The sequence below is a fragment of the Stegodyphus dumicola genome, chromosome 9 (assembly GCF_044657685.1).
Source record: "Stegodyphus dumicola isolate Sdum_Otavi_A_Nest chromosome 9, ASM4465768v1".
Taxonomy (NCBI): domain Eukaryota; kingdom Metazoa; phylum Arthropoda; class Arachnida; order Araneae; family Eresidae; genus Stegodyphus; species Stegodyphus dumicola.
The window spans coordinates 12,218,767-12,246,534 of NC_140776.1; the positions used below are offsets into that span (position 1 = coordinate 12,218,767).

Consider the following 27,768-nt stretch of genomic DNA (forward strand, 5'->3'; position numbering starts at 1 on the left):
ACAACTAAACATATAAAAAGTAGTCATTCATTCATACTCAGTTAATATTCTTATATCCTGCTGAAAAGTCTGTTTTCTCCCCAAACAATGAAAAAAGTGGGTCTCAGTAATGTATTCACAAATTTGAAGCTTCTCTAAGTGATTTATGACTTTCCTAAGTGACTTCCTTAATTTATGTTAATGAATTTTATAAAATATGAAGATATGGGATCTGAGAAATATATTTTTTCCTGATGACAATTTAAATGATATGTTTTTTAAACATACTTTTGGTTTTAGAGCAATTACAAAACAGTGGAATGCAACCATTCACAGTATAATGTTTTTTTAAAATGCAGTATCTGGGATTAATGCATTTTGAAGCCTGCAGCAATAATACATAAAATAAAATATATAGTAATTTAAAATTCTTAATGCTTTTTTAATTTTGTACCAGTTTTACATAAGAATTTTTTATTACTTAAATTTGAAATGTTTTACACGAAACAATATCAGTGATTAGATGAAAGCAATTATACAAATGTCAGAATTAAATAAGATTTTATTTTAGATGAACACTGATCATAATTTTGGTACACTCATTTATATTTCCAGTACATAACAGATTTTAAATTAAGAAAAGAAATGAGTAACAAAATTTTTTAATTAATTCCTTTTATCTAAAAGAAATAATTTTTACAATCAAAAATATAAAACTAATATGAATAATATACAATATGAGATTTCAGAATATATTACGTTAATTATATTATTGTTGTGCAGGTTTTATCTTTTATCACTCATATACCATAGATTTTAAGTTCAGAGGTCATTTTTTAACATTGTTTTTAAGTGTTATTTTACACTTACAAGAAGTTGAATGAAAAATGAATTTCAAATTCATTCTATACTACAAAGTTTTCCTTATTCCATGTATGCCACATCATCTGGTTATTTTACTCCTGAAAAATATTCATGCCATAGCCTCACATAAAAGAACAAAAAAAAAAAAAAAAAAAAAAAAAAGCCCAACATAAATGAACTCTCAAATTAAATTCTGCTGTCTTAGTTGTTTGGAACTAAATATTCATTTCTCTTAGTGACTAACACAAAATCCAAATTAGCAACAATTCTATGCAATGTTAAGTAAAATTTGGAGTAAGTGGTATAGCAGTAACAATGCTACACAGCTTTCGGACAGAAAAACAAATAAATTAACTAGATGCATTGATCGTTAAGTTTTTGAATTTATTTTCCACTTTTTGCATAGTAAAATGGAATACTTTGTTTGACAAATACAGTATCATAAAGCTTCATCTCACATGTTTTAATTTTTAAAAGAAAAAAATAATTTTGTACTTCATGAATATTTAACTTTTCCAAAATACCCAAAGGTCGCAAGTATTTTTGAACTTGTTTATTTATTTATTTATTTTTAATGATTAAATTATGTTATCACATTGTATGTTACATTCTCAGAGTGGCACACAACTAATTTTTCAAAATTTTGGAAGAAAAGCATGTAAATATCAGTAATGTAAAAATTAACCTTAGCTTAATATTAGTTTGATAAAAACAGTTTTATTTTGTGGGAGAGAGTTTCTCTTCTTTAAGGAAATATTTTTGCTTCTTGAAAAACAACTTTATACCTATTGCGTTAAAAAATAAATAGTTTTCTTAGAAAATTAAAATCAATCTAAAGTTGACTTTTACCTAATTTTGTAACTAGGAACTCTGATCAAAATTATAAATACTACAGAATGAGAAAAATTTAAGAATCAAAGTTGCCTCACACTTATATTTTGAAATTAATAGTTATAAAGTTCAGAAACTTTAATTAATAAATAATTTTAATTAATAATTTATATAAATGAAATGAAGAGTTTAGTCATTAAATTTAAAAGAGAAAACTCAAAACATTTTTCCTATGAAAATCTTGAGAAAATTAAACTATAACAAAACCTTAATCAATTTCTTAGTAGTCCTGATAAAATGCACAGCATATTTAAACTATATATGGATTTAAATCTCAGTTTAGTTTCTAACATAATATTTGTGAAACATTTGCATATAAAATGAAAAAAACATTTACTTGGTCTTTACAAAAATATTTCTTCACTTTCATTTTAATGTTCAGTTGACAGTTATGTGTTATGTACAAAGTCAAATGGAAGATAATATCTGATATTTTTAAATGAGTAATTATTGCTTGCTCTGAGCAGCTTCCTTTCTTGCAGCATCTTGCAATAACTGAGTGTCAACTTCATCTGCTGGTAGCTGTACGTACCTTACAACTGAGCCTCTTATGAAGCAGTTCTTTACTGAAAGCTGTTAAGAAAAATGATGTAATTTAATAAAAATGAATATACATTATACATAACATTATGGATACTTTAAATGATTGAATTATAAATCATGTGTGAGTTATTATTTATTTTTACAATAGTTAATAATGAAACCAAAGAGTAACCCATGATCAGCATTTAATTCATCTTCAGAGATCATCACAGCTTAAAAGTAGTATTATAATACACATATCATTCTATACTATAATTCTGTTGTACATTTCATTGCTGGTTTTAATGATATTTAAACATACCAATGTAGTATAGTAAATAACCAAATATTAACACTGAATTGAAATAAATTTCCGCAGTGATAATATGCTAAGCATGAATTCGTAAGAGTAAACACTTGCTAACTAATCCTTCTTTGGTTCCGTTTAAGGAATTGCCTGAAATGAAACTTTATCAAAAGACAACTAAACTCACAATCTGCAAATTTATATGTACATTACTAGATAAAACTACAAAATATGAACTGTTTTGACATATGGAGCTGAAACCTGTACATTGACTGAAAAGAATAAAGAAATAATAGCAGCCTTTGAGAGAAAGACTTTGAGGTACTCAAATACGTAGGCAAGTCAAAAATTATCTACACTTTTGTCATAACATTTCTTACATCGTGCACTTTGTCTTCTGTCCTCGCATATTTTATTGTTATACTGTTATGGTAATGCTGAGAAGTCTGATCTTAATCCTCAAATTTTCTTCCTTCTGTTGCAGATATATCATGGCTGCTCCATTAAAAGTTTGCACCAAAGAGGAACAATGAGCAATGATAAGATTCATCTGGTCGGAGGGTGTGAAAGGGTCAGACAAGAATAGGCAAATCATTATCATGAGGTAGTATCTGCTTTGAACATCAGTCATGGCTCTGACCATCAAATCATCCACGATGAGCTCGGTTTTCATAAAGTCTGTGCACGATGGGTACCAAGAAAGCTTACTGCAGAACACAAGTTCACTCGTGTTAGGAGTTGTCGTGTCAACACGTCAAAACACAGTTTTACGTGACAGTGCACTTCTGCCATATTGCAATGATAATCTGCGGTGAATGTCTGACCATTTCACACTCTCCAACCAAAGGAATTAGATCACTGCTCGTTGTTCCTCTTTGGTGCAATCTTCTAATGATATAGCCATGATCATCTGCAACAGGAGGGAAAAAATAGAGGAATTAAAATCAAACTTTACCAAAACAGTATAACAATAAAATATGCGAGGAGAGAAGACAAAGTGCGCAATGTAAGAAAAGTTATGACAAAAGTATAGATAATTTTTGGCTTGCCCTCTTAGATGGCATCTGGAGATTGATGAAGTTCCATTGAAGAAATCTACAGGATGTATGGGTATCCAGATATCATCCAAAGATTAAGATGGACTGGTGATCTAATCAGAATGCCTGAAAATAGAACTGTTATGAAGTATAGCAGAAGAATACTGTTGCCAGACTGTCTCAAAAAGAGAAGCTTTCAGAGTAGCACATACGCATTAATTGTAAGTGCCACTGAATCACCTGTGAAAACTGTTTTTTTTTATTATTATTAATATTATTTGTTTAATTTCTGTTACATATCTTTTAAGTTTTATTAGATATTTGTATCAAGCATGTGGTAACAATTTTAAAACTCATCATGTGAATTATTGGAGCTATCTGATAATAAGTCTGATATCTGATAAATAAATCGGAGCTATCTGATTGTACGAATACTGAGAACAATGATAAATTACTTTGCCAACATTTTCAGATAAAATGCATGACTGGTTTTCTTTGAAAGACATTTTTGTAGCTAGTGCTGATTTAAATCCTAATTTAACAGATACAATAAAACTGCAGTACTTAAAACCTGCACTAAGAGGAGATGCTTATCATAACATAGATAGATAGATGACTCTAATTATAATTTAGCCTTTTCATTATTAGAAAAAAGTTTCTCAAATGACTGCGAACAAGTGTATACTCACCATGAATATGAAGCCTATTCAAAATAAGTCTGCATCAGTGATACTGCATTTGATTGATATTACATGTGAATGTGTGAGGTCATTTGAAGTTTTACACTAAAATGTTAAAAGGGTTTTCTTCTAAAGTATTTACATACATTTTAGAACAAAAATTTGATTCTAACTATGAAATCTGGTAGGAGAGAAAATTAGAAAAGAGAATTTGCCTAGTTAAATGATCTTACAGAATTTCTCAAAGATACTGTGAGAATGCTTAACACTTCGTGATTAATATAATAAAAATTACACACACAGTTATTAATGTTGTTGCCAATGAAAATAAAGAACATACACAAAATTCATGCAGATTATTCAATTTGAACAATCACAAGCTTTCTCACTCTCTTAAATTAAACAAATTAAGTGTAAAAGAAAGAATAGAATTTGTATTTTTGTTGTTTTAATTTTCACAGGAGAAATTGCTCTTTCAATTACTTGTGGGAAAAAACATAGCTTTTTGTGCTATCAAAGCGAAAGTTATTTCATTGATGTCATTGTAGAAAAAGCAGACAGTCCATATCAAAAGGAGTCAGATAATCAACAGAGGTGCATTAAATGTACATGTGGCTGCATTTTAAGCTAAAAACTTTTATAACAGCTACAGCTACTAATAGTTGGAAAACAATAATTTTATCTACTACCTTTGTATTTATTCAGACTAATGTAAGAAATTTAATTAGAGCAAAGGCATTCTGTGACAGTGGAAGCTTTCCTTGTTTTTGCACTGATGAATTCAGAACATACTTAATTTAAAAAAGGAAAGACAAACATTTTGGTTTGCAGTATCTCATGTATTTCAACAGTGATAAAAAGAAAAATACAGTACAAAGTCCGAAATCCGGACTTGTCAGGACTTCAGCGATTCCAAATATCGGATCATCAATTTAAATCTGGTAAGATGGCATGCAAAAATTATACAATTAAAAATATGAAATCGTAATTTATGAAATAAAGAACAATTATGATCTAAAGGGTATCAAAATTTACAAAAAAGAGCTTAATATTTATTTGTTTACATTACTGAACATTTCTTTCAATGTAAGTTGTTTAAGTTGCTTCCACCAAAAATTCAAAAAGTTCCTTTTTCTTATGTCATATACAGATCACTTTCCAATGCCATACTTCTCACACAATTTTGAGACGGATATGCCTTTACCCAGTTTTTGCAGTAATTCCACTTTTTGTTTAATAGACATAAAAACGCTTTGTAGATCCTTTAGCAGCTCCAGAATTGGAAACTCTTTTCGACATAATCGAAAGTTCAAGCTTAGTTTTTCTAAAATTACCGCAGTAATAACCAGTCTACAAAAAATAATAAGCTGAATCAAATTATAAAATTAGGGAGTAGCGCAGTCTGCTACATTAACTGAAACGCCTTAGAATCAGTAAAGATAATTTTATCCTAGCTTAATAGCGTCCATTATATATTATTGGCTGTGTATCACAAGATTGGCAACGAAAGCCAAGTTGTTTCGCTAAATTTTATGTTGCTCCAATTGTGTACTGAATTATGCCTGAATTGTATTAGTTTATTATTTACTATACGTATGTTTATTTCTTGCACATGCTTAAAACTAATCTGAGGCCTAAATAAATAAACTCTCACATATACTTAAGGCTTTCTCGGTGCAGTCTCTACGGGTCCTAAATTCTGCTACAAAGTGCCTTCCTAAGTTCTAATTTTTTTTTTTTTTTTTTTTTTTTTTTTTTTTTTTTTTTGTCAATGGACCGGGACAAATTTAAGTCCTAACATTTCCATTTGCTAATTAACTTCCGATTAGCTGAAGCTCCTATTTCTGCAGATGTGGAGAAAACATTCCACAGGTTGTTTTGGCAGAAAAGGAGCAAGATGCAGCATAATTCCTCTCAACAAGAAAACACATTGTAAGAATTATGTTAATTTTATTAACAGTTAAATTTTAAGTTAAAGTTCCTTTCCTGTCAAATTCTTAGCTTCAACTTACTACTTCCGGCCAGAACGTAGTCTTGGAATTTGTTGAATATTTAATGAGGAGGAGTGGTATTTAAACCACGAAGTTACTTACAGAGTCAGAGAGAATCAGAGTTTCTGATTTATGCGCATCTGCCATTTTGGCCGCTCTCTCTCAATGCTGTTATTACACTCGGCCGTACTCAGGCCCTTGCCAAAGCTTCGTAATAAAATAAGTTAAGGGGCCAACTCTAATTGAACCTTGATAGCTTCGGCTATACTTCTTTAGTTAACCTTAGTTTTAGTTTAATTCTTAGTCTTTTAAGTTCAGTCCAAGTGCAGGCTTTGCTTGTACACTCCCAGGCAAAGTTTTGTTAAATCTTATTGGAATAATAAAGGGTTAGTTACCCTTCTATCTTGTTGTTTCTTGTCACCGAACGCAAGCGATTATTCGCTTATCAGTTCTTAGATTCCTCACTTCCAACATTAACTTAAAATTCCAAAGTGAGGAACACTACATTTGGTGCCCGAAAAGTTTCTTTAAAGGACCATGTCGTTAGAATACGGGAAGTTTATGTTGACCCCTCCGACCTTTCAGGTCCCTACAACATCCTCGAGTCCAGTAGAAGGGTTTGGATTCCTCGTGGAAATTTTGCATGCATCTATGAAACCAACAGCAACTTTTGATGGCAAGGGCTCAGTCCTGACATTTTTGGAGCAATTGGACCTACATTTCACCTTACACCCTGTGAATCAGCTACAAAAGGTGAGCATCGCTACTACAGCCTTAAAAGGTCAAGCCCTTAGCTGGCAGAAGAGTATAGGAAAGTTCTTGTTGGGGAACCCAGGATCTGAATCATATAACTGGGAAAATTTCAAGTCTGCATTACTAAAAGCACTTCAAGTCGTTAAAGATAGTGCGAAGCTTGAATCAGAATTGTATAGTAAACACCACGGCGATTTCGAGGATTCGGCAGAGTTTATTTTAAGAAAAGTTCATATTTTTAATCTATTATACGGGAAAAGGCCCGATAAAGAAATTATCGAACTAATTCTACCACATCTTCTATCGTCAGCGCAAGATTTCCTCGAAGTGCGTAATCCGCAAACACTAGAAGTTCTATTTCAGCTTGCAGTGAAATTTCAAAGAAACTCGGAGAAAGCGCATGGCCAGTACTCAAGATTTACTCCCCCCCCCAAAAAAAAAACCACAAGTTCAGTACAAGGTGTATCAGCAGACGGGAAAAAGTGAAAAGTTCAATAACAAGAGCGCAGATAAATCTAAGGGCGGTGGATATAAAAATCAACGAAAAGAGGTGGCAGGTAATCAGAATTTAAACGCAAACCGGTGATCGAGAAGGGGCAATGGTCACCGAGTGGGAAAAAAGACCCCTCAGAAATGTTTTTAAATACAGTGGTGGTACAAAATCTAGCTATGCTGGAGGTACAGATTCTGGTAAATAAGATGCCAACCACTGCACTCCTGGACACAGGGGCACAATGTTCATTTCTTTAAAAATTCAATGTCAATTTCAATGTTCTTTCGATAGAATTTCTTTAAAATAAATGAAATATGAAACAGTTCATCATGAAAACTGAAAACAGCAGGGAAGAATTTTTTTTACCCCTTTGGGTTAATAGCTCCATTCACTGCTAGATTTAAATTCTTACTACAAGAGCTTTGGGTTCAAAAAATAACATCGGATGATGAACTGCCTACAGATATCAATTGAGAGTGGACAAAGTGCTGTTATGAGCATCCTCATTTGAGCGAGATTACACTTCCCACATTTATTTTGAATCTGAAGCCGATTATAGAGAGATGCCAGTCAAAAGGCATATGGTATGGTTGTTTATGTAATAAACCGCATAATCAAGAGCAAATGTCTGTGAGCTTTGTTGCACTTATAAAATGAGTTATGTTGTCTTGAGTTACTTGCAGCAAAACTAGTCGAGCATCTAGATACTATGGTGAAAAAATTATTTGATCAAAAGAAAACCTCCACAATATTCTATTAGACAGATACCAAAATTGTGTTGTGCTGGAATAAAGGTACCAACACTAAGTGGAAATCTTTCATCACCAAGAGAGTTATAGAAATTAGAAAGATAATCCAAGATACTCTGATGCATGGTGTCAGAACTGACTTTCTTGTGAAGAGTTCCATATGGTGATCATGAGGTGACTTTCTGATACATTTCGACATTCCATAACAGGACTTGCCAGTAAAGCTTACTGAAGAAATTTGTCTAAACAAACTGAAAAGTGTATAACAGTTCTAGCAGTCTAACATTAATTACTTGTAGTGAACCAAATTTTCCAAAGATATTCTTAATCTATCTGCTCATTATACTAATTCATACTGCAGGTTCCATTTTTAGGTTTATGCATAATTGTAAGTGTTCAAATTACTAGTTTAAATAAATTTAAGCTTAAAGTGAAATTAAAGTAACAAACAAATCATAGGTGACACATGCCATTGAAACACATTCATAGACATTAACATAAGAATACAAGAGTTACCAAAAATATTTGTGTTTGTTAAAAAGTTGCTTGTGCTTGTCCTCAGATCTATGTTATATCAATACCAGTCATTTGAAATTGTGCAAAATATTTGAGTGTTGCTTTCATTTGATAATTCATCTTGTTGAATTAAAGTTGTGAACAAAATTATAATTGTGATTTTAACTAAGATATTAAAAGAAAAGTGATAGGAGAAGGGCATGTTTTTCAAGATAAATAGAAAATTACACACTTCTGTGATAATGTGTGCAATAAAATTATATGCTTTATTTGTAAAAGGAAATATCAGATCAGACAAATGCAATTTACAATCCATTGTGAAATGAATCATAAGGAAAAATTTGAAATACTTGAAGGTAAACCAAGGGAAGAAAAGTTACACTTTTTAAAATCTGGCCTACAACAACAACAAATTTTTTTTATGAAAGCAAACAAATCTAGCAAAGTTCATGCAAGTTTTGCTCTTGAGCACACCACTGTAAAAAGATCGAGACCATTTAGTGATGGTGAATTCATTAAAGATTGTTTGATTAAATCTCTTGAACTTCTTTGTAATGACACATAACAATTACTTAAAAATATCAGCTTGTCAGTCAGCATTTTAGTGGAACATAATTAAATTTGTTGTGATTTATGATATCAGTTAAATGAAAAAAATTATACATTTTGCACCATTCTCTTCTGTTACTGTTACTCTGACTCTTTTGTTACTGGGACTGGATTAAAAAATGTATGTATGCATGTGCATACACACTGATACATTCCCATATTTTTCAACGAACTCGTCTGGATGACGTGGAGGACATGTGATTAAGTGGGAATAGCATTTAACTGCTGCTGCAGTTGCTCCCCCTCTGTACAACAGGTCATACATAGGCTGGTGGTAGTGATATTATGTTTTTTTTTTTTTTTTTTTAAATCCTTAATTGTGATAGAACAGACCATGAAAGCTGTGGAATACCTGAACGTATTGCGGATCATTTGCACCCTTACATGGCGTCCATCTTCTCAACCGGAAATGGAATCTTCCAACAAGACAATGCCCCAAGGCTCGGATAATGTTAGAGTGATTCAAGGAGCATACGGATGAATTCCAATTAATGTCCTGGTCACCTAACTCATTGGATCTTAATCCGACAGAGCACATTTGAGATGTTGTGGAGTGGCAGCTCGGAGCTCAAACAACACTATGTCAGAATATCTCCACTTTGCATGACCGCTGCTTACAGATTTGGTACAACCTGTCTTCAACCATTTACCAATAATTTGTGGCATCCATGCCAAGGTGAATTCCAGTTGTTTTGCACGCCAAAGGTTGCACAATGCATTACTGAGTAGGTTGTCATGATGTTTTGGCTATTCAGAGAGAGTATGTGTGCACACACATATAGTACATATTTCGCGTGTAGCCTAATTTTTCACCCTTCAATGACATTGTTTTTTTAAAAAATGTGTTGAACTTTTTCTTGGAGCCATAGCTCCTGGTAACTTTTTGGCGAGCTCTCTACAATTTCTCATTTCCTTAATTTTGCAGCATATTGCGCAAAAAATTTTTTAGACCAAATTGGTCTTTCAGTATTGTAATTACTACCTAGCTTGTTAACATATATATATATATTGTTAAGTTTTTCTTTACGTACGTTTACGGGTTCGTGGATTTGGATAAATAACGACGACACTTGATGAAGAATGGAAACACAATTTATTAGCCAGTATTATTTAAGACAGCTCCAATAACACATTTACAGTCATCGAAGAACTACTATAAACACGCTGGAATGATCAGCAACACAGCCTTCAGGTTATCAGGCTATAACAGGAGACAGCTTTATGCAAAGCACCAGAGTACAGCTCCTGAGTCGGGTCAGTCGTCTTCGAACTTTATGTACTCTCGAGACCCACCACTATCAGGCTATAACAGTCTCACAGCAAAGCACCAAAGTATAGCTCTCGACTCTGCTCAGTCGTTCTCGGAACTTAATGTACTCTCGAGACTCTTCACACTACAACTCACTATGCACTAGAGTACAGCTCCCAATTCGGTTTGGTCATTCTCGGAGCTCAACATACTCTGAGATGAAACTTGACGATGCACTAAGAAACTTTCTCGCACTTGATGACCAACTTGACACCAGACTATGAAACACTTGCTCACTGACTTCTTAACTGACTCAACTGGGCAGTCTCTCACTTTCAAGTCGATTCCACACTGACTGACTCTCCATGTACCAGCAGGGTTTATACAGATTTTGGCTTGTGTTCAAGAACATTCTAGGCTAAATGAGTAAGAATTCGTTCCAGAAGGTTCTCCATCTGTCTATGGCTTATTGGCAATTTTGTCACCAAATGGGTGATTTCTCGCCAAATGTGGCAACACTGCCTTTCCTTGCCATTTCCTGGCAACCCTAAGCCTGCTTCGTGAGGAAGCTATCTTACTGCGCTTGGACATTTTGTAACAATATATACATGCATACTTGAACACAACCATCCATCCATACATATTTGCATGCTTGCATTTTTTAATATGGTCCCGATAACAGAAGAGTACCGAAAGGATAAACTTATCACTGACATGTATGCTTCTATTAAAGCTTTTTAAGTTAAACTGCAGATAAGGGAAATACAACCGAAATCAAAAACTTTCATGCATTTCTATGTTTTAAAATCCTACCTTTTATTTCACATGAAAAATCTGAAGAATATGCAAGAAAAATAAAATTGTTATGGCAAGAATTCAAAGGCAGAGAAATTCATTGGCAGAATTTGAAGGCAAATTTAAGGAATTTAATGAGTTGGAGTCCAATCTAAAATTATTCTCATTACCTTTAAAAGCACACATGAGTAACATACCATAAAATCTACAAATGGAAGTAATTAATTTTAATAAATTTTTTATAAATCTTATTCAAAGATCTGAAGATAAGGGGTTCGATTGACCAATGAGCATTTATAATTCATGATGAAGTTTCCAGTAATTTTTCTTGAAGGCTACAAATGTTATCAAACTCAAAACATCCTCAAGTGTCAAACTGTACCAAGAAATAGAGAAATGTAAAAGTATTTACATACAATTATATGTATTTTTATGCATGATAAAAAATTTAATGCATAAAAAAAAAAAGAGAATAGGTTGTTTGTTCTCAAATTTTGTTTCAGGGAGGAATTTTTCTCAGAAAATTTGGTCATTTTTCATAATTCGTTTATGTTAAGAAATATTTAATAGTTTATTCAACATACTAAAATTATTTGAAATAAATGTCAGTCCAAAAATTTAATATTTAACCACTAGCACGTTTTATTTACAAAATTAAACTAACAGAAATTTATTACAAATTTTCAATTTTTTCCTTTGCATTATCATTATTGTTTATGTATCTTTTGATAAACATTTAATAAGGGAAATTTGAAGTTAAGATTTAGTTAGTTACATAAATTTAATTATAATTTTTTTTAAATCTGCCCCCCCCCCCACCCAGCTACTCTCAGGTTGCATGCAATTTCAGTTTGAGACTGCTGGGCTATTTTCTCTGAATTCTGTAAACTGCAACTATAAACAAAACACTTACACCTGTCAATTGGAATTATTATAAAAGTTCATATCAATGAATTTCAGTATTAGCCTTTTTATCCTCTTTTATTTCAGACTTTAAAAAACAGCCATTTTTTTATGAAGTTGTTAGTGTTGTTCAGTGCTTTAGGGTTACTTTTCCTATCTCAAATAGATTTCATGGTAGCATTTACACAAGGCATCAAGTGACATCTCACTACTGGAAATTACTGAAAATAGGATAAGCTAGGCAACATTTAAATACTATACTTTCAAGGTTTATTTTAATTATAATTATTACCACTATCAAAAGCAAAATCAGTTCAGTTTTATCAGGCAAAACAAATTTATCTTTCAGCAGCATATAAAAACATGCAACATAACCTCACATATTAAAATTTTTTGTCACGGGCATATCATTTATAAAATTTTTAATCACTAAGGCCCTTAATCAATCAGTTCTAAAATGAATTAAATGTAAATGATAAAATAAAGATACTCAAACTAAAATTTTCAGAGAAAATCATGCGAATATATTTTAAACAAATATTTTATGATAAAACAATTTTTAATTTCCACTAAACAGATTAATTTTAATAGCTAGAGTACTTAAAAAATAAACTTTTAGAAATGAACACACAAAGCAATATTAGCAGCAGCCAAATACAACATTAATATAATAAGGTATTTTGGCTAATCTTTGGAATATGGTAACAGGTAGTTTGGCGACATTTTGGTAAGGCGATAAAGGTTACTAGCTAGGACTTTAGCAGTGTACATGGATAAAGTCAAAAGTGTGCGCAATGCTATTTTTGTGCAATTCTGGGATTTTTTTTAACAGAAAATAGGTCGACGTGTACGTGGATGATACCATGTATGTGCAATTCTGAAAAACGCGGCAAGCAGTGGGCGATTTTGCACTTTCTCCCAATTTCGCACCTAATCTTGTCATGATTAAGCATTTTTGTTCCATAAAAGTTATAATATAAGTGTAATTCGGCTAGCAGATTGTTTAAAAAAAAAACATGCCTTTACTTCGTGAAAACAAAATGGCATCCAAAACAAAACTAGCAGGTTGCTGTAGCAGGGTTGGTCGCCAAATTTTCGCCAAAAAACCGCCAAGTTACCATAATCCAAAGATTAACCGGTATTTTTATTTTTTAAATTTATAAAAAAAAAAAAAAAAATTTAAGGAACATTTTTTGGGCTGATAAACTTGTATTTCTACGACATCAGTACCACAAAATGGTTAATCTTTGGATTATGGTAACTTGGTGATTTTTTGGCGAAAATTTGGCGACCAATCCTGTTACAGCAACCTGATATTTTTGTTTTGGACGCCATTTTGCTTTCACGAAGTAAAGGCATTTTTTTTTACTCAACATTTTTTTTCCAACAATCTGCTAGCCAAATTACGCTTATACTAGAACTTTTATGGAACAAAAATGCTTAATCATGACGAAGATTAGGGGCGAAATTGGGAGAAAGTGCAGAATCACCCACTGCTTACCACGTTTTTAAGAACTGCACATACACGGTATCGTGCATGTACACGCCGGCCTATTTTCACTTAAAACAAAATCCCAGAATTGCACAAAAATGGCATTGCGCACACTCTTGACTTTATCCATGTATACTGCTAGTAAGTCCTAGCTAGTAACCTTTATCGCCTTTCCAAAATGTCGCCAAACTACCTGTTACCATATTCCAAAGATTAGCCCACAAAATTTAACAGCATATGAAGATGCCCTAAGAAATTAGAGAGCATAAATTTTAATTTGATTTACACCAAATAAGTAAACCACTTTCAGAGTTTAGAATTAACATTTATCTATTTTCTTAAAAGATACATCACACAAAGGAAGCTTATATATACATAAAAGATAATCAAGTAAATTAATAAAATAAATGTAATTAGTTTAAAATGAAAATATTTAAACAGTTTTAACAAATTTTCCACCAGACTGGTAGAAATTCATTAGAAATTAACAATTAAATATGACCAGCTAATATAATATACACTGACTACCAATAAGTATTTGGACACCTATGCAAATGATGATATCTGCGGTCCTAAGGTACATCACGGACTCCACCGGTATATATCATGTAGGAAACAGCATCGGCTTTAGTCGCATGCAAGATGCCTCGCAGTTCGGAGCTCCCTGATTTCGAGAAAGGTATAATTATCGGGTATCACAATAATTATACCTTTGTGTGGCCTTAAGGGACCTATCTAGCGATCTGAAGTACCCAAAATCGACAGTGGCCTATGTGATTAAGAAGTGGAAGGTGAGCGGCGATTGTCGGAATGTGTCCCGAATCGACAGACAAACGAAACTGGGAGATAGAGACCGACGAGTGCTGTCCAAAGAAATTCGGAAGAACCGCACTCAACTGATGGCCCTCATCCGCGAGGAGTTTCAACAGGCATCCGGGAGTATTGTTTCAATGAATACCATCCGTAAGGAAGCACATCTATTTGGTTTTCACGGTCGTGCTACTGCTCATAAGCCTTTGATTACAAAGTCCAACCATGTTGCTCGGTTAATGTGGTGCAAAGCACATCGAAATTGGACCGTAGATCAGTGGAAACGGGTTCTTTGGAGTGATGAATCAAGGTTCACCTTTTACCTTTCAGATGGCAGGGTCAGGGTCTGGGGTCTACTTGGAGAACGTCTCCTGCCAGAATGCATTGTGCCAACAGTCAAGTTCGGCGGAGGTGGAATTATGGTCTGGGGGTGTTTCTCCTGGTATGGGCTGGGACCCTTGATCCCCATTCATGATAAGCTCAACTCTGATGCCTACTGCACTATTTTGGATAACAATGTGCTTCCTACATTGTGGCAGTTTTACGTGTTGGACCCCTGGTACTTTCAGGACAACAATACCAGTTGTCATGTTTCGACGTTAACCAAGGCTTGGTATGGTGCCAATGGAGTTCATCGAATGGACTGGTCTGCCCAGAGTCCAGACCTGAACCCTATCGAGAACCTCTGGGACGAGTTGCATCGCCGATTTCAGGGGTGCACTACCCGTGCAAAATCGGTGAAGGAACTTCTATGTCTTCTCCAAGCCGAGTAGAACCACTAGCTGTCATACAAACAGGGTTGCCACTCAAATGGGAGAAAGAAATTCCCTGACATTTCTAGGTTTTCCAGGTGTGTTTCAAGAAAATTTCAGTCTATCCACGTAATGTACGTTGGCTGTGCTAAGAGGTAAATTAATTATGGTATTTACTTGTATTGTGTAGCAAATTCACTTAATTATTCAATAAATCCCAGAGGACATTTATTCTTAATTATTCTTGGTATACTTTGTTTGATAATTTTGTTTACTTTTCAACTTAAGAAACTTAATAAAATTTAAGATATATACATTGGATAACAAATGTATGTTTCATTTAATTATTATTCATGATCATCACCAGTTCAAGACGAGGCTAATCCGGTCCTTATAAATCACAATGCAATGCTAAATAGTTAGGTTAGATTTTAGGTAAATTTAATTTGTGTGAGATATGTTCTTAAAAGGCACCTTAACACTTGAAAACACAAATATAATTATAATAGTTGTTGTTTTCTCCACTGAAGATTGAGATTAGAATCTTCCCAATCTGGAATAAAATAAGGCTTTTTTTGCAGACATTCTGCAGCTAAAGGAAAGAAAGAAATCATTTTTAATAAACTGAGGTATTTTATATTTATTTCGCAGCATACATAAGGAAAAAATATGGGCATTAAATTTCGTGATGGTATGTCATCATACTGCTAGAATTAATTTCAGGATTTTATCACCGCTGCCAACAGGGTTATGGGCCCTACAGCTAATCAGTCATCCAGTTCAACTCAGCATTGAAGGAATGTAGGTGAAGAGGGCTGTTATCCACAAAAAGAAGCTGACCTGTCTTAGAAGTTTGTTCAAGTCGTTGTGCTCGCACTTAATTGAAGATGTCATTACTACCTTGAAGGTTTTGAGTTGTTAAACCATGACAACTGGGATCGATGGAAAGTCGTCATGAAAATGCTGTTACTGGATAGAAATTGTTGGAGCTTCATAGAGGACAAAGAAGAAGAATTAGATAAAAGTGCAACAAGGTGTGAAAAGCAGGAGTTCACATTGAGGGAGAACACAGCCTTCACTACATTATATTACGGAATTAAAGCTGAGTTCAGGCCGCTGATACAAGAATGTTCAAGTGGTAAAGAAGCGTAGGAAGTTCTACAGAAGCAATTCGAACCCAAAACAAGAGCAAAGATAATTCAGTTACTGGATGAATTTTTTAGTATTAGATATACGCCAAATGAAGAAATAGGATTATTCATTGCAAGAATAAGAATGACTGCAAAGAAGTTGGCTGAAGCTGGTTACAACTTGGCAGATCTTTTTAAAGGATTCCAGGCAATAAGGAGATTACCCCAGGAATAGTCCGGCATCGTACAGTTGATATATAGGTGGAAGGACGAAGATTTTACGCTGGAAAGAATTGCTGAAGAGCTGGTAAGGGAAGAAAGCCGACTTTGCCAGGTAATTGCTGATTTAGAAGACAGCAAAGTAAGCGTGTTTAATGCTATTAGTTTAAACGCAGGGAAAGATAAAGTTGAAGATAAAACTAAATCTAAGAAAAAAATGGGGAATATGAGAATAGGACCTTGTTTCAGATGTCATAAATTTGGGCACTTAATTGCTCAATGTAAAGAAAATGTAAGTAAAAATCAGAAGTTTAAAATAGACGATAAAAATGGACAGTTTAAAGATAAAGAATTAATGTTAGTAGAAAATTATGTAACAACTACAGACAAAGGAGGTAACGCAGATAAATTTAATTGGGTCTTAGATACTGCAGCTATAACTCATTTCTGTAATAATAGAAATTTAATGACAAATTTCGAAGAAATAAACGATATACATATGTCTTTAGCTGTAGGAAATTGTGAAAGTAAAGTACTAGGAAAGGGTACTGTCAAATTTGCAGTAAAAGTAGGCAATCGAATAAATTGGATTGAGTTAGATAATGTGTTATACAATCCAAATCTAAGAAGAAATTTATTATCGGGAGCAAGGTTAGAAAAGGCTGGTGCTCATTTTGTGATTTCAAAAGGGAAGATGTGGATATACTTTAATAATTGGGATAGATTATGCTACGCTAAACAATATGACGGACTTTATCACGTAAAACCATTTAGATATGCAACAGGTAAAAGGGAAGCTGGTTACGGTACAGAAATTGGAAAGTTAAATAAAATAGATGATGCAATGCTATGGCATCGGAGATTTAGCCACGTAAATTTTGATTATATTAAGAAAACTAGTAAGAATCAAAGCGTGAAAGGGTTACCAGAAATTGAAAAACCAATAGAGGGGTGTAAATCGTGTATTATTGCTAAGAATCAAAGCGTGAAAGGGTTACCAGAAATTGAAAAACCAATAGAGGGGTGTAAATCGTGTATTATTGCTAAATCTAGTAGAATAACTTTTAAATCTGTTCCGAAGAGATCGGATAAACCATTGCAGTTGGTTTATTTAGACGTTTGTGGCCCACTACCAGTTCCATCTAAGGGTGGGAGTAAATATTTTCTTGCTATTGTAGATGACTATAGTAGATTAGTAACAGTGTATTGTATGAAAAATGAAAACGAATCGTTCTACAACTTTAAGAATTATCATAGGCAAATGGAAAGACTGACAAATAGAAAATTAATAAGTATACGCACCGATAATGGTGGGGAATTCTGTAATAGGCAATTCGAAGGGTACTTAGCCGAAAATGGAATTAGTGTTGAACGCACGAACGCGTACACCCCAGAAGAGAACGGTGTGTATGAACGTTTTAACCGAATGGCATTAGACGCAGTTAAAACTATGCTTAATGACGGTAAAATGGGAAAAGAATGGTGGGCAGAAGCTCTTGGCTGTTTCGTACATATGTGGAACAGAGTATGTCATAAAAGCAACCGAACCCCTTATGAAACGTTCCTAAATAGAAAACCCAGTGTTGTTTATTTTAAATTATTTGGTTGTAAAGCCTATGTTGGCGTGCCAAAACAGATTAGGAATAAATTAGAAATGAGGTGCAAAGAAGGAATCATGGTAGGATATGCGAAGAAAACTAGGGGTTATAGGATATGGCTGCCAGAAGAACGCAAATTAATAGAAACCCGTAATGTGAAGTTCGATGAAAAACTGTATGCAGCGAATGGCATCCTGGAACAGAAATCAAAACCTAAATTTAAAAGACTAGAGGAATCTGAGCTATTAGCAGAATCAGATGAAGAACAGGAAATTTCTAGAGAAGTCAGATGACAAATCTATTCTGAAAGAAGTATCAGACTTAAACTGGCAAAGAAAAGCAATTAAAAGGCCAGATGGAACACGTACAGACATATATTATTATGTAGAGGGAACAGACACCTGTTTTAGATCCTATAATGATATTGAAAAGTATTGTGAGGCAAGAAATATTAAATATGAAAAAGATAAATTCGATTTTAGTGGAAAAAACGAATACTCGGGGAAAGTTAATTTCGTAGAACAGGAGACTAGCTCTGTGTCTGAAGAGGCAAATTCCGTAGAAATAGTTATCCCACAAAATTTTAAAGAAGCACGAAAATCAGTAAATGCAGAAGAATGGGATAAGGCAATGAAAGAAGAAATCGACACAATAAAGAAAAGAAAGGTTTGGGAATTAGTCGAAAAGCCAGAAAATAAAACTATAATAGGAAACAAATGGGTCTATACGCTAAAAAGAAATGAAAAGAATCAAGTGGTTAGATACAAAGCACGCTTAGTAGCACAGGGATTCAGGCAGAAAAGAGGTGAAGATTTTGATGACGTTTACAGTCCTGTAGTAAATTTTTCAATCATAAGAATATTTTTCGCTATACTGGTATGTTTATATGGATGGACTAATTGTCAGTTAGATGTAAAGAATGCATATTTATATGCAAACCTAAATAAGAAAATATATATGACCCAACCAGAGGGATTTATCGAAAAGAAAAATAAAGTGTGTTTATTACACAAGGCCATTTACGGTCTACATCAAAGCGGCCGTGAATGGTTTTGTGAATTTGAAAGTACTTTAGAAAATCTACATTTTAAGAAAATACAATGGTGTAATTGTGTTTATAAGGGTTCAAATGTAATTCTCTTGTTATATGTAGATGATATTGTGATTTTTAGTAAAGATCAATATAGTATAGATAAAGTAATTTCACAGCTGAGTAAGTTTTTTGATCTTAAGGTATTAGGCAAAACTAAAACGTTACTTGGAATTGAATTCTTAGAGAATGAGAATGGGGTTTTTATACATCAGCAAAAATATATCGAAGAAATTTTTGAAAAATTTAAACTTTTCCAGATACCAATAACTTCACTTCCCATAGCTAAGGGCACTATTCTTACAAAATTAGATTGTCCATCTACAAGTGTAGAAATTACGGAAATGCATACATTACCCTTTAGAAATCTGTTAGGATATTTAGTTTTTGTAGCTAACAGGACAAGGCCTGATATTACATATGCAGTAAATATCTTATCACAATTTCAGGAGAATCCTGGAATTAGGCATTGGGAAGCATTGTTGAAATTGCTTGGTTATCTCAATAGTACTAAATTATTTAAGTTAAACTTATCGAAGATTAAACATCTAAATTTATATTGTTATTCAGATGCTGATTATGCAAATAATAGAGATGACCGCGTGTCCATGGGAGGATTTATATTATATTTAGATGAAGTACCGGTAATCTGGAAAACTGTTAAACAAAAATGTGTAAGTTTATCAACCATGGAAGCAGAGTATATCGCTTTATCTGAAGCAGCGAAGGAATTAATGTGGAAGAAAAATGTCTTACAAGACGAAATTTTAAAGTTTAATTTAAGAGAGTTTAAACTATTTTGTGATAACAAGTCTGCCATTGATTTTTCTAGATCGCCAATAGAAAATCGCCGAACTAAGCACATAGACGTAAAATATCACTTTGTTAGAAGACTAGTAAATGATGGAGTGTTTGACCTTGAATTTATCACCAGTAAATTAAATACTGCCGACTTATTTACAAAAGCAGCGACTGCTGTTAATTTAAGAAAGTTTTGTTTAGATGTTTTCAGTGTTTAAAGACAATAAGCGTTTTCGTATAATAGAATTGAACTATGAACTTCTGTGAAAGTTTTGTTTTTATCTTTGCATGGGGAAAAGAGGGCCGTTTGTTGGCTTTAGTTTGCCACATGCAAATTTTGATCGGAGGTCGATCGGCGGTAAGCTAACGTGGTTGCCGCTGATTGGCCGATGACATCAAGATCGGCGGGTTGGCCGAGTATATATATATGTACGCTGGTATCGGCGAATGCTTCTTGTTTCTTGTTCTCTTGTGTGATTATCAGTTAGCTTTATGCTCGTTTGCTTTCAATCAAATGATTTTAAAATGTAAAGGCTACAGTGTTAGCTCTTTTACTTTATTTACGGAATAAAGCAAGAATTTTATTTAGTTTAGTCTTAGCTTTATTTAAGGGAAGCAAAACATGCTTTGCTTTTATCACCACTGCCAACACATACAAGTAAAATGCTATTACGCTGCTAGAATGCAGAGGGAAAATTTGCCAAGGGATTTGGCGACGGAACCTGGCGGCCAGAATTTCCCTCTCCGCGATGTGTACCGGAAATTGAGAAACACGTGTTAAGAAAAAACGTTCTTTGACAAAAAGAAAGCTACGAAAAATCCAAGAAGAAACGTTTTATCAAAGGACGTTTCTTCTTCGATTTTTCGCAATAATTTTAAAAACGGATTTTCGTAGTTTTATTTTTCCCTGAAAATAACTAATCCATGAATTAATTTGCTTGCGCCAAAAAATATTTTCTTTTCCTTTAGTTTAACCACTTGTGCCAAGACTAAACTTCATGGTTGCGGTGCCGTGCGCTACAATATAACAAGCGGTAAAGTGTCTCATTTACGCCGCTCTACATCTGCGAGTGCGATCCAGAGCTGTAACTCGAGAAATAAACAATCTCGTTGTTAGGCGACGTGTGCACCACGTTATTTTCATTTTTGCGATAAATGCTTATCGACGTGGTGTTCACATCGCTCGCGGTTTGAGACAAAAGCATCTCGACGTGCGTGGCACGTCTTTTTAGCGCAAGTGGTTAAAGAAATTTTAAACAATATTCATTTTATGAACTCTTGATAACATGACCTTCGAACTTCGACACCGGTTTCGAGCTTTGGCGACAGATATATCACGCATGCACAGCTGTTTCTCTCTATGATGGAAAGGAACCATGTCTGTTGCGGAGAGGTTTTCCTTCTTTACAATACATATGCTTTGATTCTAACCACCATGGTACCGTATACTAGGATTAAACCCATTTTGTTTTATACGAGAACAGGTACTTTCTTTAGTTCATTCACTGAACATGCGATTCTCGAGAATACTGGAAACCAAAAGTTGCGGGAAACTTGCTTTGCCTTTCTAAAAGACAATAAAATTGGAGCTGCGACAACTGGCTCTATGCCAGCTGCCCGAATGACACTCACGTGATACACAATTCGCCAAAATAGTTATCTCTTCCGACGTCGGCGCAAAAATCGCTTTTTTTGGCGGGATCGTTGTATGAACTTCCCTGACTTTTCCCTGAATTGTTTGGTCAATTTTCGAATTCCCTGACATTTTCCGGTTCTCCCGGTTTTCCAGGTAGCGTGGCAACCCTGTACAAAGACTTGTGGAAAGTATGCCCCGGAGGGTCCACGCTGTAATTACCTCTCGTGGAGGCTCTACCAACTATTGATTTTGAATACAGTTATTTTTTCTTTTCTATCACAGGTGTCCTAATACTTATTGGTAGTCAGTGCATAATGGAAGCAAATAAGAAAGTTCAATGTAATAGGTAGCACAAACAAACAAAAATTTCTCATGATGAATTTCTTCTCCCATTTTCTCTATTACACAACAAAAGATTATGTCCTTCAGTACTTTTCTGTTAGCTGGGTACCAGAATATTTGACGAAAAAAAACTTTTTTTAATGGAATTATAACTAAACAAAGTATCAGATAAATAAATTTACACAATTAATCACAAATAACTATGTATCACATATATAATTTTTTTAAATGGATAGTAACTAAGTTAATTATCTTGAACCTGTTAATAACAAGCTCTAAAGAACTTAACTTTAATACAGTCAAAAGTCGTTAATTCAGACACCCATAATCCGGACCTCAAAGCTACAAACTTTCTGCGCATGCATCGGGTTGACGCATGCGCATAGGCATTTACGCGTGCGCGGAAGACCTTTACGGCTGCGAATTTGCGTGTGCGCAAGCGCATAATACGTTTACACATGCGCGTTTAATGTATAACGGACGGTATAAGCTAAGCTAAAATTATCTAATTCAGTTAATGTTGCAGATTGCGTTGTTCCTTAATCTTTGAATTGGATCCGGCTTATTATTTTTTGCAGACTGTTAGAGCAATTTTATAAAAGTAAGCTTGAACTTTCGATTATGTCAAATAGAATTTCCGATATATATTTACTAATATGTAAAGGATTTACAAAGCGAAAGTATGTTTTGAAATCCGAAATCTGTTTATCAATTTCACGCTGCTCTGCGGCAGGAGGGGGGGAGGAACGCCGTGGCGCGCAATGAATTGGAAGTTGATCTGTCAGCACTATCCTTATCTTCAGAACAGATGTTTTTATTTTATTTGGCTTATAATTCCTTACTAAATGTAGTATTTCATCTCGATGTACTCCGTCTTTGATATGATTTAAATCAAGTTCCTCGTTATTATAATTCGCGTCCGATAGTGAAGAAAGTGAGAGAGAGGTTATTGAAAACGAAAACATTTCGATTGACAAATTAGTCGGTATTCTCAGCACAGCAATTATAGGACTTGAACAGCGGAACTTTGTAACTAAACAAGAAATTATGTCTGTTTAATAGAATTAAAGAGAAAGTATTGTCACATGAAATGAAGCAACTTAAATAACTTACATTGAAAGAAATGTTTAATAAACAAACAAATATTAAGCTTTTTCTTTTTGTAAATTTTGATACCCTTTAGATCATAATTGTTCACTATTTCATAAATTACGGTTTCATATTTTAAATTTTGTAATTTCTGCATGCCATCTTACCAGATTTAAACTGATGATCTATAATCCGGAAAAATCGATAATCCGGAATCGCCGAAGTCCCGACGAGTCCGGATTAATGACTTTTGACTGTATTTATAACAACCCTATAATAACCCATTTAAAAAAAAAGAATCTTTTTAGAAAAACTAACCATTTTTTTAAAACACTAAAATGAACTGCACAATTTGGCAACTGCCTAAAGATAAAGAGGCGAACATCCAATTTTTCCATATGAGTGGAATTCTTCATAAAGAAATACAATGTTCAAATGATCATCCAATAAGACTAATGCATGGGTGATTCATCACCAAGGTGGCTATGCGGGCTATGACCATACCAAGAAATAAAAGGAATACAGACACAGACCTAGTTCAATTGATTACACATATCTTTTCTCACTGTTTTAGGAATCATATTCTATGGTGTCAGGAGTTAATGGTGGTTGGATTTTACGAACTTCACCTTCAAATAAACCACAATACAACTGTAGACTGAAAGAATTATACAAAGAAAGTTTGTACCAATGATTTGCTGTTACGGAGGGAGGAAAATTCACAGAAGCCAACAGAAGAAACAACCTCCAGAATATTCTTTCATCTCAGTCCTCCAGAGTTAAATATTCTGATAACCAGCTAACAGAAAAATACCTAGAATACTTCAATTTCACTTCATAAATGCAGCAGTACAGAGCATTTATAGGCAAATAGAAATATAAAGTCTAAAAAAAAATTATTACCATATGAGGGTATTTTTCTGGATCTGTAACACTTATATCAGTAAGCTTGATATTTAAATACTGATCTGCTGAATGTAATGTACCACAGATGCTGCAATAAAGCAATATAAATTACTAAACAACATATACATTATATTTTATGCACTGGAAAGCTACTCAAGAACAATGGACACAGTTTCGAAATGGATAGATTTATATATCATTTTTCACATTTTAATCAATAATGCTTCTTTTGCAAGACAGTCTATAAAAGTATAACAAAAGTATCAAATTTATAGTCCTCTCTGAAAATTCTTTTGATTTTAATGTGCAATTTTAAATTGTATTGAATTTTTTGCAGCCGACCATAAATTAGTTTGTGTCTAAAATTAAGAGACAATAGCACGCCGAATAAATACTAATTTAGAAGTCACACAACAAAAATCAGCGTTATATTTACAAAATTTTCACAGTACTAGTTTCGATGGTTTTACCGAACCACCATCCTCAGCTGCAAAACCGCAAATGAACAAGATAGGAAATAATGATTAGATAAGATAAGAAAGCCTGGACAAGAATAAGCAAGTGGCGCCATCTGTTGGTACCAACAGATGCAATTTATTAATTATTATTTATAAAGCAAATACAGTTTATTAATTTTAGAATGAAGAAGATGTATATATTAGTACATTGACACCTATAAAAAAATGCTAGAAATTTAAATTCTGAATAATTTTATGTATTATCATGATATAATAAGTACTTCTCAGTTAATGAACAACAATTACTTGCATATATGTATAAAAATAAATATCATAACTAAGACTTTAGCTTTTGCGAAAACGGAAATCTTACATGCATAACATTGTGTTGTTATGATGCTATATATAAGTCACATTGATGTGACCACCACCTACTTTCAATGTGATCGTGAAATAACCAATCACAGAAAGCAGGTAGCAGCATACTGCAGTTGAGTGTATGTAAAAGGTGTCTAAGAGAATCAAAAAACACTGCAATCATTGGTGTAATGCAGAAGGAGCAATTTATCTGACATCCAAAAGGGCATGATCGTTGGCTTTCGAGCCAAGGGTGGAAGCATTTCTGAAATGGCTAATTTTGTAAACTGTTTGTGTGCTGCCATGGTAAAAGTATGCCTTGCATGGCAAAATGACACTATCCAAAATCAGCGATGTAACAAATATGGTGCACTACGAGCCATAGATGAGAGTGGTGAATAGCTGCAGAGATGCATTTAGACGAATAAACGTGTATCATTCAGCAACTGACTGCCCAGATGAACTATGGGGGCTACCAACAGTGTCTCCTCAATGACGGTTAAGCGAACATTGCTGCATATCGACTTCTGCAGCAGACACCTGGTTAAAGCACTTATGCTGACTGCAGATCATCATTGATGAAGGCTGGAATTTGCACTCCAGTATCGCAAATGGATGTCAACTGAGCAGCAACAGGTAGCTTTTTTCGCTGAATCACATTTAATGCTTCCTCGAGCAGATGGACGTTGGCATATAGGGCATGAAACGTCAGAAAGCAAACACCCTGCAACAATTGCCGGAAGCATCCAATCTGGAGGAGAGAGCATTATGGTCTAGGGAATGTTTTTGTGGCATTCTCTGGTTGCACTCATCATTGTGGAAGGCATGATAAATCAACAGAAATGTGCATCTGTCCTTGCGGACCATGGCCACATGCACATGCGAATTGTTTTTCCACAGAATAATGGCATCTACCAGCAGGACAATGCGAAATGTCATACAACTCACAATGTACATGTGTGGTTTGAAGAGCACCAGAATGAATTTATCATACTCCCCTGGCCAGCAAACTCCCCGGACTTGAATGAGAATATGTGGGACCACCTCGATTTGGTTGTTTGCTTAATGGATCCTCAACTGCATAACATAGCACAGCTGGCCACTGCATTGTAGCCAGCATGGCTCAATCAGTTAGGTTACTGACTCTCTTCCTGCACGTCTCCTCGCAACAGTCTGCTCTGCGAAAGGTGGTTATTCCGGCTTTTGACAGCTGGTCACATTAATGTGGCTAGACACTGCAGTGGAGCGTATTTGTAAAATCTCACTAAATAAACATATAAAATTGCAAGAAACATACAAACAGGGAATCCTTTTGGCCAATATCTGCATTTCTACAGCTGGCGGATAATTTTCAATGTAATGAGAGTTAAAATACATAAATCCACATGTTCTGACATATATACATGGTATGTGCGTAAATTAGCGATTCTCATGTGTATACTTGAAAATACACCAAAAACAAAGAAGTTTCACCAAATGTTGAAAACAGGGCTGCAGATAATCAGAAAGTTTTTTTTCTTTTAATTTAGCATCATTTGAAGTAAAATTTAACTTAAAAACTTTGAAAAAAACTTTAACTTTGAAAAAATAACTATAAAAATAAAAATACTCACCTCAAATCATTTTTAAGCTCAACAACAACATCTTTCCCAACTAGTGACTTGAAAAATGAATAGAATAACTAATTGGAGAAAATAAATATTTTATACAAATTTTTAAAAATGTGAAATGAAATTTCAGTATATTTACACTATACCTACAAGTAATATATATATATATAAAAAAAACTGCAGATATTTGTGGAGGTGCACAGAAAGTATCATCTTAATAGATTTTGGGCATTTAAAATGAAAGCTAAAAATATTTCTCTTTCCACACATAGTATTTATCAACCTGAAACAATTTTCCATAAATACTGATCACTGAAAGCTTTTATATAGATAAACCAATAAAGAGTGCAAGATTTGTATAAGCTACGGCTTAGGGCCCCTACTTTCTTGGGGAAGCCCCCCCCCCAAAAAAAATTAAAAGATTGTATAAACATAGCATTAAAATATAGTACATCAGACTTTTAAAGGGCCCCATATCTTAAAGACTTATCAAGTCCCTCTGACAGTAAATAGATCATATTTTAAAAATTATTACTAATGCATGTTAACTTTTTCGTACAACTTTTTTTACTTTACCAGTTTAAAAAAAAAAAAAAAAAAAAAAAAATTAATTAATTAATTGTTAAGTTCTAGTTTATTAACATTATTCGATATTTTTTGACAAGTGACAAATAATGAAGGACGGAAACATCAGATTTTTACTGAAGTTACGAGAAAAATCGAAGAAAAATGAAGGGCATTCATTTTCAGTAGGACAGCAATATTTAAATTGTAACAAATTCTTTAATATATGGTGTTCATTTTTATCTTTTAAGTAATTATACAATTTACTTTAATTTCAAATTATCAAATTTAAATTACAGATCATAGAACATGCTTTGACAACTTAATAAATATATATAATTATCTAGCTCAACAGAAAATAAACAAAATCTGTCGAAATGTGAAAATTAACAAATAAATTCCAAAAACCATGAATTTTTACCATTTTGTATTACAATATAGTTTGTTTAATTATAATCTCCAGAGGCTGACTTATTTTCAGTTCAAAAATTGTTATGAAGTACCGAAAAATAGTCTTTTTAGTTAAGATGTTTTATTCCTGCTTCTGAGTTTTTGTAACATAAGTGTCTTCATAAT

General features: G+C 33.6%; 1 protein-coding gene across 1 annotated transcript; it reads right to left on the minus strand.

Moving 5' to 3' along the window:
- Positions 1-523: 523 nt before the first annotated feature.
- LOC118198537 (U6 snRNA-associated Sm-like protein LSm2) lies at positions 524-27,718 on the minus strand. The gene is made up of 4 exons (XM_085823226.1): positions 27,614-27,718; positions 26,632-26,699; positions 24,201-24,291; positions 524-2,307 (listed from the first exon to the last, which is right to left on the minus strand). Exons 1-4 carry the CDS (start codon positions 27,614-27,616, stop codon positions 2,182-2,184), a joined length of 288 nt encoding a protein of 95 aa, XP_085679352.1. The 5' UTR covers positions 27,617-27,718; the 3' UTR covers positions 524-2,181.
- Between the last annotated feature and the right edge of the window lie 50 nt (positions 27,719-27,768).

Excerpts from the sequence above, each read along its gene's own strand:
- LOC118198537 (XM_085823226.1), bottom strand. Across the intron at positions 24,292-26,631 it reads GAGCTTAAAAATGATTTGAG|CATCTGTGGTACATTACATT; the intron begins GTGAGTATTTTT and ends GCTTTATTGCAG. Across the intron at positions 2,308-24,200 it reads CAGAAAAATACCCTCATATG|CTTTCAGTAAAGAACTGCTT; the intron begins GTAATAATTTTT and ends TTTTCTTAACAG.